A 14418-nucleotide genomic window follows, 5' to 3' on the forward strand; every position below is an offset into this window, starting at 1 on the left:
GAATGAATCAAATTGGTTGAAGACTGGAATCTGTGATTCTGGGAACCTCTGAAGGAGGCTAAGATGGGTCATCCAGTAGAACTTTTGACTTAAGATACTTGTGACACCTTCAGTCTTCTCTTTTGCACTGAATTGCCAAGCTGCCATCATTGAAGTTGATGTGTTTGGAATCTTCTTCTCTGGTCAGCCATTTGATTGAATGTGGCAAGATTACAGAGTTTTTATCTAAAGCAGTTGTGAAATTGCTTGGTTTTGACTATAATGTGTTGCTTCTGTTATTTAGCATACATGTAGGCATATGTTATAGCTTCACTAGGTTGACATCTCATGATTAGGTGTACCTCGTAGTGATCCTAGCATGCTCTTCTGTATTCCTCTTTGAATCAGAATCGGTCTCCAGACTTGCTGATAAAGGTATATTGCAGGATATGTCAGGTTCTATGGTTATTGACTGTGATTCAATACAGTGCTACCCCTGTTGATGGTACACAGTGTCTCATGGAAGCTTAGTTTTGAGCCGCTAGATCTGTTCAATATCTACCCCATTTAGCCCACACCAAGTAATTTTGCCCGCTAATTGATTCCCTCACCAACTGCGGCAGGTGTAGACTAGCAGCTATGTGCTGTAGGAGCTACTCTTGGTGATGGACATTAAAGTTCCCAATGCAGAGTGCACCCTTTTTAAAAAAAATAAATTTGTATGGTACGTGGGCATCATTGGCAAGGACATTATTTGTTGTCATTCCTCAGTCGTTGTTGAACTAAGTAGCTCTCTCGGCCGTTTTGGAGGACAGTTAAAGGTCAATCACATTGCTATCGGTCTGTAGTCATATGTAGGCCGCACAGAAGAGGACCTAAATTTTCTTTCTTACAAGATGTTGATGAACTAGATGAGTTTTTATAACAGAGTTTGTAATTGTGTTTATTATTGAATTCAAACTTTACCATCTACCATGATGGGATTTGAACCCATGTTCTCAACGTTAATCTGGGGTTTAGATTACTCCTGCAGTGATGTTACCACTGTACCAACACATTCCCTTCTTTGATATTAGTTCAATGGGACAGCGTGACTTCCATGAATCTTGCAACCTTTCCTTTTATTTTCATTTGCTAGAGATCTGTTTTATGTCTACAGTAACATAGCTGAATAAGGTCTCATGCTATACAAGCAGAAATTGCTGGAAAAGCTTAGCTGGTCTGACAGCATTTGTGGAGTGAAAGCAGAGTTAACGTTTTGGGACCAGTGACCTTCCTCAGAACACAGGTCTCATGCTACACAGGGATACTAAATATTGATTACTAAAAGAAAACACAGTATCATAGGGACCTCAGTTTCCAGCAGGTGGTTAGATTAATGCTAGCTGGTCCATCCAGTTTTTCAAATTATTCTTCTTATTATAGTATTTCCTAGAAGTTTACTCTGCCTGAGTGACTTGAGGTAATTTCAGAGGAGAGTTAAGAATCAACCACATGTCTGTGTACCTGGAGTCATCAGAAGGCAGATGAAGAGGGTGGGCAGATTTCCTTCCCTAAATGAGATTTTTTTGAATTAGATGGGGTTTTAGAAGAATCTAGTAGCTTGAACGTCGTCATAACTGAGATTCGACTTTTATTCCAGATTTATTTAATTAGTTGCATTTAAATTGTCCAACTGTCGTGTGGAATTTGAACCCACATTCCTCATGAATTTTCCAGTTTCTGGATTTCTGTCAATGACAATCATTCTGCTATCTTAGCCATATTTGAATTTGTCTTTTCTCATCCAAAGCATTGATTTTTGCGATACTTGGAGATAAGTGATATTGTGAGTTATCCTGTGGGATTTGTTTTTAACTTGGGATCTTTTACATGGAAAACTAATGTAGGTGTTTTTCTTTCAAATATTTTTGCAGTTGTTCCTTTCAACTTTTCTATAACTATTGGGCAAATTGCTAAATATTTTAGTTTGCATTGTCTGAAACATGATGGCTCCTCTAAGGATTTTCCATTGAATTCTTTTCAGCTTCGGAAAAAATTGACATTGGTCTCCCTCATTTTAGAGAATCTCGGAAGAAGCAACTGAGGGAGCGCAGGCGCATCACCAGGGAAAACCACAAAAACTGTGATCTTGAAAGGCAAGCACGACATAGGACGTGTACGTCAGGTTTGATATGCAGATGACTGAGGTAGAACTAGCAAGTGAGCCGAGGCTGCATGTGGTCCCAAGATAAATTGTAATCCTTTTACCTTTCATTTGTTGCTTGCTTCGATTCAGTGGGTTGTTTTTTTACCCTGAGTTGCAACCATTAATGCTGGGTGTGTGCATGTGGCTCAGGTCTCGACTGCCACAACAATACAGACTAAATACAGAGCTCAAAGAATTGTCATGATTCTGGTTCTCTCCAAACGCTCTTTTCTTGTGTCATTCCTAAAGTAAATTATTCTACAAGCAAACTCAAACCTCTCTTAAACTAAGATGTTAGCTTACATAAAAGCTAATGTGGGGGCTTTATGTATTCTGGGTGATCAATAAACCCATTAATGTGTATAATCAAACGTAACAGTAATCCTGAATCTCTCTAACAGGCAGACTGATAGTGCGGAATAATCTCAGACAAATGCCACAATTTGTTTTTAAAATAAGTATAGACCAATAGAGAAACCAGCAATATTGGACCTAACAGTAGAATTAGGAGCTAGAGTGGGCCACTTAATTCTTGAGTCTGTTCCACTTTTCAACAAGATCATGGCTAATCTAATTGTGGTCTCAACTCCACTTTCCAACCTATCTCCAGCACCTTTGACTCCCTTTTTAGTGAAGAATCTGTCTGTCTCTGCCTTTAAAAATATTCAGTGACCCAGCTGCCTCCTCCCCAGAAATGGGAGTTCCAAAGATTCTCAACCCTTGAGAAAAAAAATCCTCTTCATTTTCATCTTAAATAGGAGACGCCTTATTTTAAAACTGTCATCTAGCTCAATCCCCTTCCACAAGGGGAAATAGCCTTGAAGCATCCACCGACTCAAGTTCCCTCAAGACTGTGTTTCAGCTCCCAATTTTCTTAATCTCAATGGAAACCTAAGTACAGTATGCCTACTGGTTTTCCTTCACACAGCTTTTTTTCTCAAGTAGCTCCAGTTGATTGGTCAAACATGATTTTGTCTTCGCAAAACCATGTTGACTCCTGATAGCATTACGATTTTCTAAGTGACTTGCTATAATCTCCTTGATAATAACAGTTTTCCTCTGATAGATGTTAGAGCTTCTTGGAAAAGTGTGTGGATAGTGCAACTGGAAGAGTGGTCCCATTGGACCATGTATTGGCAAATGAGCCTGGTAAAGTGACTGATCTTACAGTGGGAGAACACTTTGGAAACAGTAATCACAACTCCCTAAGATAGCCATGAAGAAGGATAAGTCAGGACCTTGCAAGAAGGTACTAAATTGGGGGAGGGAAATTACGTCAGTGGTAGGCAGGAACTAGGGAGAGTTAATTGGTAACAGCTGTTATCCGGCAAGTCTACATTTGACATGGGAGTTGTTTAAAGACCTGCTGATCAGAGTTCAGAACCAGTATGCTCAGTAAAGAAGTAGTACAAGGATGATAAGGTATGGGATCCTTGGATGACAAGGGAGATTGTGAATTTTGACAGAAAGGAAAAGGAAACAGATATAGGGTTTAGAAAGTTAAAATTAGACTGGACACATGAGGAATATAAAGAAAGTAGAAAAGAAATCAAGCAGAAAATTAGAGCAAGGAGGGCGACAGATAATCCCAAAGGCATTTTATACCTACATTCAAAGCATTAAAATGATTATGGAGAGGGTAGGACCACTCAAGATAAGGGAGGGAACTTCTACATGGAAGTAGAAGTTATGGGTAAGGTACTAAATGAGCACTTTGTGTCAGTATTCACCAAGGAGAAGGACATGGAGAATAGTGAGATTAGTGTGGGGCATGCCAGAAAGCTAGGGCATTTTGAGATCAAGAAAGCAGAGGTGTTAGGCTTCTTAAAGAGCATTAAGATGGCTAAGTTCCCACGGCCAGATAGGATCTATCCGAGATTCTTGAGAAAGGCAAGAGAAAAGATTGCTGGGGCCTTGACCAAAATCTTTGTATCCCCTCTAGCCACTAGAGAGGTCCCTAAGGATTGACATGTAGCTAATGTTCCTCTGTTCAAGAAGGGAAGTAGGGATAATCCAGCGAATTATAGACCAGCGAGTTTCACATCAGTGGTTGGGAAGCTATTGGAGAGAATTCTTGGGAATAGGATTTATATGCATGATAGTCAGCATTGCTTTGTGCAGGACAGGTCATGTCTTACTAAACTTGGTTGTATTTTTGGGGGAGGTGACAAGGGTGACCAAGGAGGATCAAGCAGTGGATGTTATTTACGTGGATTTTAGTAAGGTTTTCGACAAGCTCCTTCATGGTAGACTCATCCAGAAGATTAAGACGCGTGGGATGTATGGTGATGGATTCAGAATTGGCTTGCCCATAGAAGGCAGAGGGCAGTGGTGAAAGGGTGTTTTTCTGGTTGGAGGTCTATGATAAGTAGTGTACCGCAGAGATCTATACTGGGTCCTCTGCTGTTTGTGTTTTGTATGAATGGCTTGGATGAAAACATACATGAGTGTACATAAGTTTGCAGACTACAGATCGGGGGAGTTGTGGATAATGTAGACGATTGTCAAAGAATATAGAAGAATATAATTCAGTTGCAGATATGGGCGGAGAAATGGCAGATGGAGTTTAATGTGGGTGAGTGTGAAGTGTTGTACTTTAGGAGATGAAATGTTAAGGGAAAGTATACTGTTAATGATGGGATCCTAAACAGCATTGAAGTGCCAAGGGATCTTGGGGTCTTAGTCCACAGCTCCCTGAAAGTGGCCACACAAGTAGATAGGGTGGTAAAGAAGGCGTATGCCATGCTTGCCTTTGTTGGTCAGGACATTGAGTACAAAAGTCAGGAAGTGATTTTGCACCTTAATAAGACTTTAGTTAGGCCGCACTTAGAGTATTACATTCGATTCTGCTCGACACGTTACAGGAAGGATGTGGCAGCTTTGGGGAGGGTGCAGAAGAGGTTTACCAGGATTCTGCCTGGATTAGAGGGTATGAGCTATAAAGGAGAGGCTATAAAAACTCTCATTGTCTTCTCTGAAGCGGTGGAGGCTGAGGAGAGACTTGATGGAAGTTTATAAAATTATGAGATGCACAGTTTGGGTTGAAATGTCTAATACTAGAGGGCATGCATTTAAGTTAAGGGGGAAAGGGGAAAGGTCAAAGGAGATGTGGGGGCAAGTTTTTTTTACACAGGGAGTGGTAGGTGCCTGAAACGTGCTGCCAGGGATTGGGGTGGAGGCAGGTGTTTAAGAGGCTTTTAGATAAGCACATGAATAAGTAAGGAATGGAGGGCAGACAGAAGGAATTAGTTTGATTTGGCTTCATGTTTGGCATAACATAGCGGGCCAAAGTGTCTGTTCCTGTCTGTACTGTTCTATGTTCTCTATTCTCTATTCACTTTTTACTCTGTTAAATCAACTCTGAGATCATCCTGGACAGAAGAAGCATCCTCCCCACCTCTTTTCCAATGCCCTCTCCCCCTGCACTTGTAACCAGATTTTCAATTACCTTTGATATCCAGCATTGAACCAGTCAAGTCACCATAGCCTTACCAAACCATAGGGGTGCTCTCTGAGACAGCAATGACTGGTGGTGATTTAACCTGAGGGCCACCACACCTCAGGCAAGGTTGAGAAGGAGAGTCCTTCATAGTAACCTCAGCTGGTACAGGAATTGAACCCATGCTGTTGGCATCACACTGCTTTGCAATCCAACGACTTGAGCTAAACCAAACCAGTACCTTTTTGGTTTCTCTCCTATCTCCCCTCATGTATTCTGAGTTCATTTCCCTGAAACCTGTCTCATGCTGACTTGGCTCCATTCCCAATGATCATCCGACTTCCTTTCCTAGCCCCAAAGCCAAACGGCATTGTTCTATTGCCAAATCCTCACGTCCTGTCTCCACTGCCTTTCAAAACTATAATTACCTTAATTTTGTCTTTGCAAATTTCCATGCCGTGTCCAATTCTTCCATCCCTCCATTCTTCTCTCAGTCCTTTGCACATGTTGTCCGCGTGTACAGTGATAGAGTTGTGCTGGGTGCCTGTAAATTCACAATTGAGCTAAGAATTAAATCCTTTCAGAGAAGAGGAAAGCTAAAGCTGAATGACGTGCCTGTTTGTTAAATAAATGGGTCCAGAAGTTGTAAATGTAAAATGTGTCAAAATGTGTACAGGCTTGTTTGTATGATTTCCTTTCCTCACAGTGTCAGTTTCCCTGGATGAGGTGAAAGCTGAATGGGAGAGAACAAACGGGCCTTTCCACTTGTGGAAAATTGGCGAACACTTTGCTGTTTATAGAGACCTGTTCAATGGAGCGACGTTTGTTCCCCGTGTGATGCTTCGTATTCAATACGACTGCGAGGATGATGCTGTGCCAGTGTATCACGGGAATGTGGTCACCCCCACAGAGGTACAAAGGAGTAAATCAGTGTAATAATCTACACGCATGTAATGCACAACTTAAAAGCAGCAACATAACATAAAATTGATGAATTCAAGAAAATGATTTAAGCAGTGATCAGTAAATTACTAAGTGATTAAGGGTTTGGTCAGATATTGGGAGATTGACTGATGAGTTTGTATGTGGAGTAGGTTATTAATACAGACCCTGCAGTCACTTGTCTCTCTGCTGCCCTCTATCTGGTAACGGTGGACCAGCTCATCCACATCCAAATATTCTGACACAAGAAATTCTGAAAGGCTAACAATAACCATGAGCTAATTGTGAGTCATTCTCCCTGTTTGCTGCTTACCATATGCCTCTGTCTCACTTCCCTTTATTAACGGTTTTACAGTTTGCACACAATAATCTTTTCATGGTTGGATGATGTTTCTTGTGCCTTAATGCAGATTATTTCCCAATTACTCCTCAACCATTCTTTCTTTCTCTTTCCCAGGCTTTAAATTCTCCAAAAGTGTGTTTTGAAGCAGAAGAAGGGTCCCTTTGGACACTGCTGCTCACCAATCCAGGTCTGTAATATCTTCAGCCAAGATGTTAAGTGATTCTGTGATTATAGTCCTGTTGCTTGGATGTAAGGAAAAATTGTAATAATGGAATGATTTTCAGTTAAAGTGTCTCCTTTTTTTAACATAGCTACATGGGCTCTTAGCTGCTGCACTGGTAGTGCTTGTGGGCAGTGTCGTTTTACAACTTTACAACACAAAGCAGGAACTGTAACTTTCTCCCACCCCAAGAACTGTTTCAGAGCCATAGGGCCTCAGAAATCATAGCCCTTGCAGACAGTAAAGTTCTCCAAAAATATTCACCAGTGTTACACAGTAGCAGACCCATCCTCACCAGTACTGTATCCCAATGTTAACACAGTGACAGACCTGTCTGCTACAGTTCCCAGTACTATTCCCCAGTATTACACAATATTATGAAGGGGGGGGGGGGGAGGTGGAAACCCTCTGCTAATTAAAACTAAAACAGCCAGAAAATCTCCCCTCACCTCGCAATCTGTTAAATGTGAGTGAGTGAAAGAAAACTCCTGATTTCCACAGCTTACAGAAAAAAATTAACAATTTATTTTCCTAGCTCTAACAGTGAGCACTAAACAAAAGCTATTACAAACCAGAGACCCCTTTTTCTTAACAAATCACTATCTGACCCCAATTCTATAAAAATACTGCTCCAATAACACAATTATTAATCATGAAGTTAACTTAATCTCTCAAAGTCCATACAGTCTCTTATGCTATCTTCCTTCTGGTCTTCCAAATCTGCTGGCTTCCTGGGCTGTCACCTTAATTTTTTTTTTACTATTTTCACCGGAAACGGTACCTTTGATCGTGCAATCTGAGAAATTTCTTTGAGAGCGTTGAGAGCCCTTTCAGGTGACGTGCTAACATGTTCAAAGGGCAGTTAGGTCTGACCAATTTTCAAAAAGCCCACATTTCATACCCCTGATTACACCTGAAATTTTTATACTCTGGTTTCAGGCTGTCAACTCGTCAGATTTTAAATTCGATTGACTTTGAGGGGCTGAGTGTTTGGTTTAAGTTAATTACTCAGATTTGAATTGTTGTCAAAACAGAAACCATAACTCGGGTAACCATTTAACAGCCAATTGTTACATGCATCTGTTTTGGAACAGCCTATTTCTTAGATGTTCTGTAACTGGCAGCATTTGCTGCACCTTAGACTCAGAAAAGCACTTCCTGTCGTAAAGTGACCATACACTCTTTTCATCTTTATGACAAGAGCGACAGATCTGCCTGCACCAATACTGTATCCCAGTGTTATACGGCGACAGACCGGTCTGTACCAGTACTATATCCATGTGTTACACCGCAACAGAACTGTCTGCACCAATACTGTATCCCAGTGTTACACATGGACAGACCTGTCTGCACCAGTGCTGTATCCCAGTGTTACACAGTGACAGACCACCCCCTTCAGTACTATATTCTTGTGTTACACGGTGACAGACCTGTTTGCACCTGTACAATACCTCTGTTATGCAGTGACAGACCTGTCTACACCAGTACTATATCCCAGTGTCATACACTGACAGACCTGTCTGCACCAGTACTGTACCCCAGTGTTTAAAAATTGACAGACCTGTCCCCTCCAGTGTTATACAAGGACAGATCTGTCTACACAAATACTATACCCCAGTGTTATACAGTAACAAACCTGTCCCCACCAGTACTGTACCCCAGTGTTATACAGTGACAGATCTGTCTCCACCAGTACTGTACCCCAGTGTTATAAAAGGACAGACGTGTCTACACGAATACTATACCACAGTGTTACACAGTGGCGAACTTGTCCCCACCAGTGTTGTACCCTAGTGTTACATAATGAGAGGCTGGTTCCCCACCTGTGCAGTATCCCAGCATTATATAGCGACAGATCTGTGCCCACCAGCAGTGTACTCCAGCATTATACTCTGATCGACTTCATCGTATGAGTATTATGCACGTGTTATATGTTGAAATGTTTAGATTATAAAATTAATAATTCTGTCTCCTGACTTAACATGTTTGGAATGACAAAATTATCTTTTTTAAAAAATGCTTGTAATTAGTCTAAGTCCTCAACAAAGCATGAGAAATTCACAACGTTACCATAATGGTTAATTGTTATCCAAAGCAACAATGCAAACCAAGAGTGCGGTTTCAAATACCCAGGGCTTGGAGGAGTCACTCCAGGAAGTGCTGTCGTCATGTATGAACTGTAGCACTGATTCAGTCTCTACTAGCTTTTTCTAAACTGCAATTCCACAGATGTCTAACAGGTACAAAACAAAAGTTTAAATAAAACAAAGATATCGTGGGCCCAAACTTTACTTTAGACATCCATGCTGTAAAGGGTGGTGGTGGAGGGTTGTTTTTCAGACTGGAGGCCTGTGACCAGTAGAATGCCACAAGGATCGGGTGTTGGGTCCTCTACTTTTGTCATTTACATAAATGATTTGTATGTGAGCAGAAGAGGCACACTTAGTAAGTTTGCAGATGACACCAAAATTGGAGGTGTAGTGGACAGTGAAGAGGGTTACCTCCGATTACAACAGGATCTGGACCAGGTGGGCCAATGGGCTGAGAAGTGGCAGATGGAGTTTAATTCAGATAAATGCGAGGTGCTGCATTTTGGGAAAGCAAATCTTTGCAGGACTTATACACTTAATGGTAAGGTCCTAGGGAGTGTTAAACAAAGAGACCTTGGAGTGCAGGTTCATACCTCCTTGAAAGTGGAGTCACAGGTAGATAGGATAGCGAAGAAGGCATTTGGTATGCTTTCCTTTATTGGTCAGAGTATTGAGTACAGGAGTTGGGAGGTCATGTTGTGTCTGTACAGGACATTGGGTATGCCACTGTTGAAATATTGTGTGCAATTCTGGTCTCCTTCCTATAGGAAAGATGTTGTGAAACTTGAAAGGGTTCAGAAAAGATTCACAAGGATGTTGCCAGGCTTGGAGGATTTGAGCTTTGGACTGAAGGGTCTGTTTCCAAGCTGTACATCTCTGACTCTATGACTAGGAAAGCTAAATTCTCCCAACTATTTAGCTCTGGGTTTTGAGTGGACACCTAATTGGCTAAAGCTTTGTGTAATGTCTTCTTTCATGTTTCAGATGGACATCTGAGAGACAATGAATCCGAGTATGTCCACTGGTTGGTGTGAGTATTAGATTTGGTACTCTTCAAGTTATTTTCCAGGTCAGGGATTATGAAATTTGGAGTAACAAGATCCAGGTATGAGTATTCAGAAGCGATAAACAGCAGGGTTCCTGTTGCTGATCTCTAGATATTCCACTCAATGCTTCCCTTCACTGTGTCATCCCTTCCCTAATGAATATATCCTGACAGTTGTCATTAGGTATTTTTTAAACCACTTTCCAGTTTTACCCTTAATTCTTCACCATGTTAAAGGGACGTAGCATTCTCTTGTGCAGAATTTAGTTAATATTGAATTTATTTTAAGCACTTTATGTCACACTGAATTAATTGTAATATACAAACGGTGGATATGGCCAATATATCAAACTGAAATCCGGTTTATTTCATTGCTTCCTTATACAGTGGTAATATACCTGGGAATGCTGTATCAGAGGGTGAGGACATCTGTCACTATTTTCCCCCTTTTCCTGCCAAAGGTACTGGATATCACCGCTGCATCTTCATCCTTTTTAAGCAGGATGATGTAATTGACTTCAAAGAAGACTTCAGACCATCACCCTGGTAAGGGGAAACTATAAGTACCTACTAATTAAATGTAACATGCCCTTGTCTAAGGGAGAATCTGGTGCATTGACTTGTAACTCTGTTCGATCTCTGATGTTTGAGTTGTAATAGACAGTGATAGTCATCACATTCAATCTGTTATATCTGTTAACTTTTTGAATTTTGCTAAAACCTATCTGATGAGTTGATAACTTTAGCTCAGTTAAGCTTTTAGTGGTTAATGTAAGTGCAACTTCTGTATTTACTCCTTTGGCATCACTGCGTTATACTGAACTGAGATACACCATGTGTATAATTAGATTTAATCGGTGTTTATGTGCATGTACTTGTCTAACTGTGTGTCTTCACCTCTATGTATGCACATCCAACCCTGTGTTTGTGTCTATTTATATTTTGGGCACATGTCTTTCTGTATGCAGGCATTTGCCGATGTGCCTCTCATTGTGTATGTAATTCCAAGAATGTGGTTGGGTGTGTAACTGAAGAATATATTTAGTATGAGCATCAGTGAATGCTCAGTGATGATGGGTTTGTTCTAATCTGATTGAGCTGGCATTACTGGTCTGTGTATACAAAAGTGCATTACCATATATATTTCTTTTCAGTCTCAGTCTGAAGATGCGAACCTTTAAGACTTGTGATTTTTACAAGAAACATGAGGATCAGCTGACTCCAGCTGGACTGGCTTTCTTTCAGTGTCGATGGGATGAGTCAGTCACGCGCACCTTCCACAACCTGCTTGGTAAGTCCTGCAAGCACTGTCCATGTGTTGAAATGTGATTGACCTCCACAGATATGTACTATGGGTGTAATGCTGATGATGTGTTTCTTTATCTTGTTAAGTACTCCATCCACCAGTCTAATTCGTCAGGAAAGAAGCTGTTCTTGAACCTGTTGATAAGTGTGTTCAAGCTTCCACAAGAGAGCACTGTCAGGGTGCGATGGGTCTTTGATGTTTGCAGCCTTCCCACGGCAGCGAGCTGTGTAAATAGAGTTGATGATGGGAAGTGATCTTCCGTGATGGTCTGGGCTGTGCACACCACCTTCTGTAGTTTTCTTTTGGTCCTGGGCAGAGCAGTTGCCATACCAGGCCTTTATGCACCTGGACAGTATGCTTTCCATGGTGCATCTGTAAAAGGTGGTGAGGGAATTTTGTGGACATGCCCAATTTCCTGAGCTGTCCGAGGAAGAAAAGGTTTTGTTGTACCTTCTTTACCGTCGCATGTAGGGATGTCCAGGACAGGTGGTTGGTTATCGTTACTCCTAGGGACTTGACATTTTCCACCCTCTCCACATCCACTCTGTTGATGTAGATGGTGGTGTGTACTCCCCCTTTCTTCATGAGAGAGAGTTTGTTATCATTACACTACCAAACCTAGCCCTTTATCTCCTTTCTGTATTCTGACTCTTCATTGTTTGATATCCATCCTGACACGCTGGTGTCGTCAGCAAACTTACAGATGGCATTCATTCAGAATTTGGCCACGCACAATTGTGGGTGTACAGGGGGTATGGTAGGGGGCTAAGAATGCATCTTTGGGGGTGTGGGGGCTCCAATGTTGAGTGTTATCGTGGAGGAGGTGTAGTTGTCTATCTTCACTAATTGCAGTCTGTGGGTCAGGAAACTGAAGATCCAGTTGCAGGGGGCGGAGCTGAGACCTCGGTCTCAAGAGTTTTGAGATCAGTCTGGAGAGATAATGGTATTGAAGGCTTTACCTGAGAATACACCGTTTATGTAGCCCACTTTGTACATTTCCTGATTGATGTTTTAATGAAAATGTATTCAGATTCTCCACACCTTGATTGTTCAGCTTCTACCTGGTACATTCTTATCTGATACAGAACAAATTGAGATCTAGCTGTAGTGGATGATCCAAGCTGTAACGCACACGTTATATCTGAAAGCGTAGGGCAGAAAAGCTGTGGTTCAGTTGTGTCTGCTAGTCTGTATAGGATACATTTTATTTCAGAGTCCCTACAGCATGGAAGCAGGCCATTCGGTTCATCGGGTCAACACTGACCCTCTAATCAGTGACCCTCTAATTGGGCGGCACGGTGGCACAGTGGTTAGCACTGCTGCCTCACAGCACCAGAGACCTGGGTTCAATTCCCGTCTCAGGTGACTGACTGTGTGGAGTTTGCACGTTCTCCCCGTGTCTGCGTGGGTTTCCTCCGGGTGCTCCGGTTTCCTCCCACAGTCCAAAGATGTGCAGGTTAGGTGAATTGGCCATGCTAAATTGCCCGTAGTGTTAGGTAAGGGGTAAATGTAGGGGTATGGGTGGGTTGCGCTTCAGCGGGACGGTATGGACTTGTTGGGCCGAAGGGCCTGTTTCCACACTGTAAGTAATCTAATCTGTAAGTAATCAAATCTAATCTAATCCAGGAATCCTTTTTACAAATACATTAAGGACAAATGGGTAACTAGGGAGAGAATTGGGCCCCTCAAAGATCAGCAACGCAGCCTTTGTGTGGAGTTGCAGGAGATGGGGGAGATACGAAACGAGTATTTTGCATCAGTATTTACTTTGGAGAAGGACATAAAATGTACAGAGAAGGAAGTGCTGGATGTCTTGAAACATATAAAAGTGGATAAATCCCCAGGGCCTGATCAGGTGTACCCGAGAACTCTGTGGGAAGCTAGGGAAGTGATTGCTGGGCCTCTTGCTGAGATATTTGTATCATCGATAGTCCCAGGTGAGGTGCCGGAAGACTAGAGGTTGGCTAATGTGGTGCCACTGTTTAAGAAGGGTGATCAGGACAAGCCAGGGAACTATAGACGAGTGAGCCTGACGTCAGTGGTGGGCAAGTTGTTGGAGGGAATCCTGAGGGACAGGATGTACATGTATTTGAAAAGGTAAGGACTGATTAGGGATAGTCGACATGGCTTTGTGCGTAGGAAATAATGTCTCTCGACTTGATTGAATTTTTTGAAGAAGTAACAAAGACGATTGATGAGGGCAGAGTAGTGGGCGTGATCTATATGGACTTCAGTAAGGCATTCGACAAGCTTCCCCATGGGAGACTGATTAGCAAGGTTAGATCACCTGGAATACAGGGAGAATTAGCAATTTGGATACAGAATTGGCTCAAAGGTAGAAGACAGAGGGTGGTAGGGGGCTAAGAATGCATCTTTGGGGGTGGGGGGGGGTGGCGGTGGTGAGGGTGTGGGGGCTCCAATGTTGAGTGTTATCGTGGAGGAGGTGTAGTTGTCTATCTTCACTGATTGCGGGCTGTGGGTCAGGAAACTGAAGATCCAGTTGCAGGGGACGGAGCTGAGACCTCGGTGGTGGAGGGTTGTTTTTCAGACTGGAGGCCTGTGACCAGTGGAGAGCCACAAGGATCGCTGCTGGGTCCACTACATTTTGTCATTTTATATAAATGATTTGGATGTGAGATCACAGGTAGAAAGGACAGTGAAGAAGTATTTGGCATATTTTCCTTTATGGGTCAAAGTATTGAGTACAGGAGTTGGGAGGTCATGTTGCTGCTGTACAGGACATTGGTTAGACCACTTTTGGAGTATTGCATGCAATTCTGGTCTCCTTCCTATCTGAGGAATATTGTGAAACCTGAAAGGGTTCAGAAAAGATTTACAAGGATGTTGCCAGGGTTGGAGGATTTGA

General features: G+C 42.1%; 1 protein-coding gene across 1 annotated transcript in view; it reads left to right on the plus strand.

Moving 5' to 3' along the window:
• Positions 1-14418, plus strand: part of mrpl38 (mitochondrial ribosomal protein L38) — a 31031-nt gene that overhangs the window by 12003 nt on the left and 4610 nt on the right. Inside the window, exons 3-8 of the mRNA XM_072558204.1 lie at positions 2006-2137; positions 6313-6518; positions 7006-7078; positions 10186-10231; positions 10634-10792; positions 11401-11537. Coding sequence (XP_072414305.1) covers positions 2006-2137; positions 6313-6518; positions 7006-7078; positions 10186-10231; positions 10634-10792; positions 11401-11537 — 753 coding nt within the window. The remainder of the gene's footprint in view (positions 1-2005; positions 2138-6312; positions 6519-7005; positions 7079-10185; positions 10232-10633; positions 10793-11400; positions 11538-14418) is intronic.

This window comes from Chiloscyllium punctatum, chromosome 39, assembly GCF_047496795.1.
Source record: "Chiloscyllium punctatum isolate Juve2018m chromosome 39, sChiPun1.3, whole genome shotgun sequence".
In the NCBI taxonomy this organism is placed as follows: Eukaryota; Metazoa; Chordata; class Chondrichthyes; order Orectolobiformes; family Hemiscylliidae; genus Chiloscyllium; species Chiloscyllium punctatum.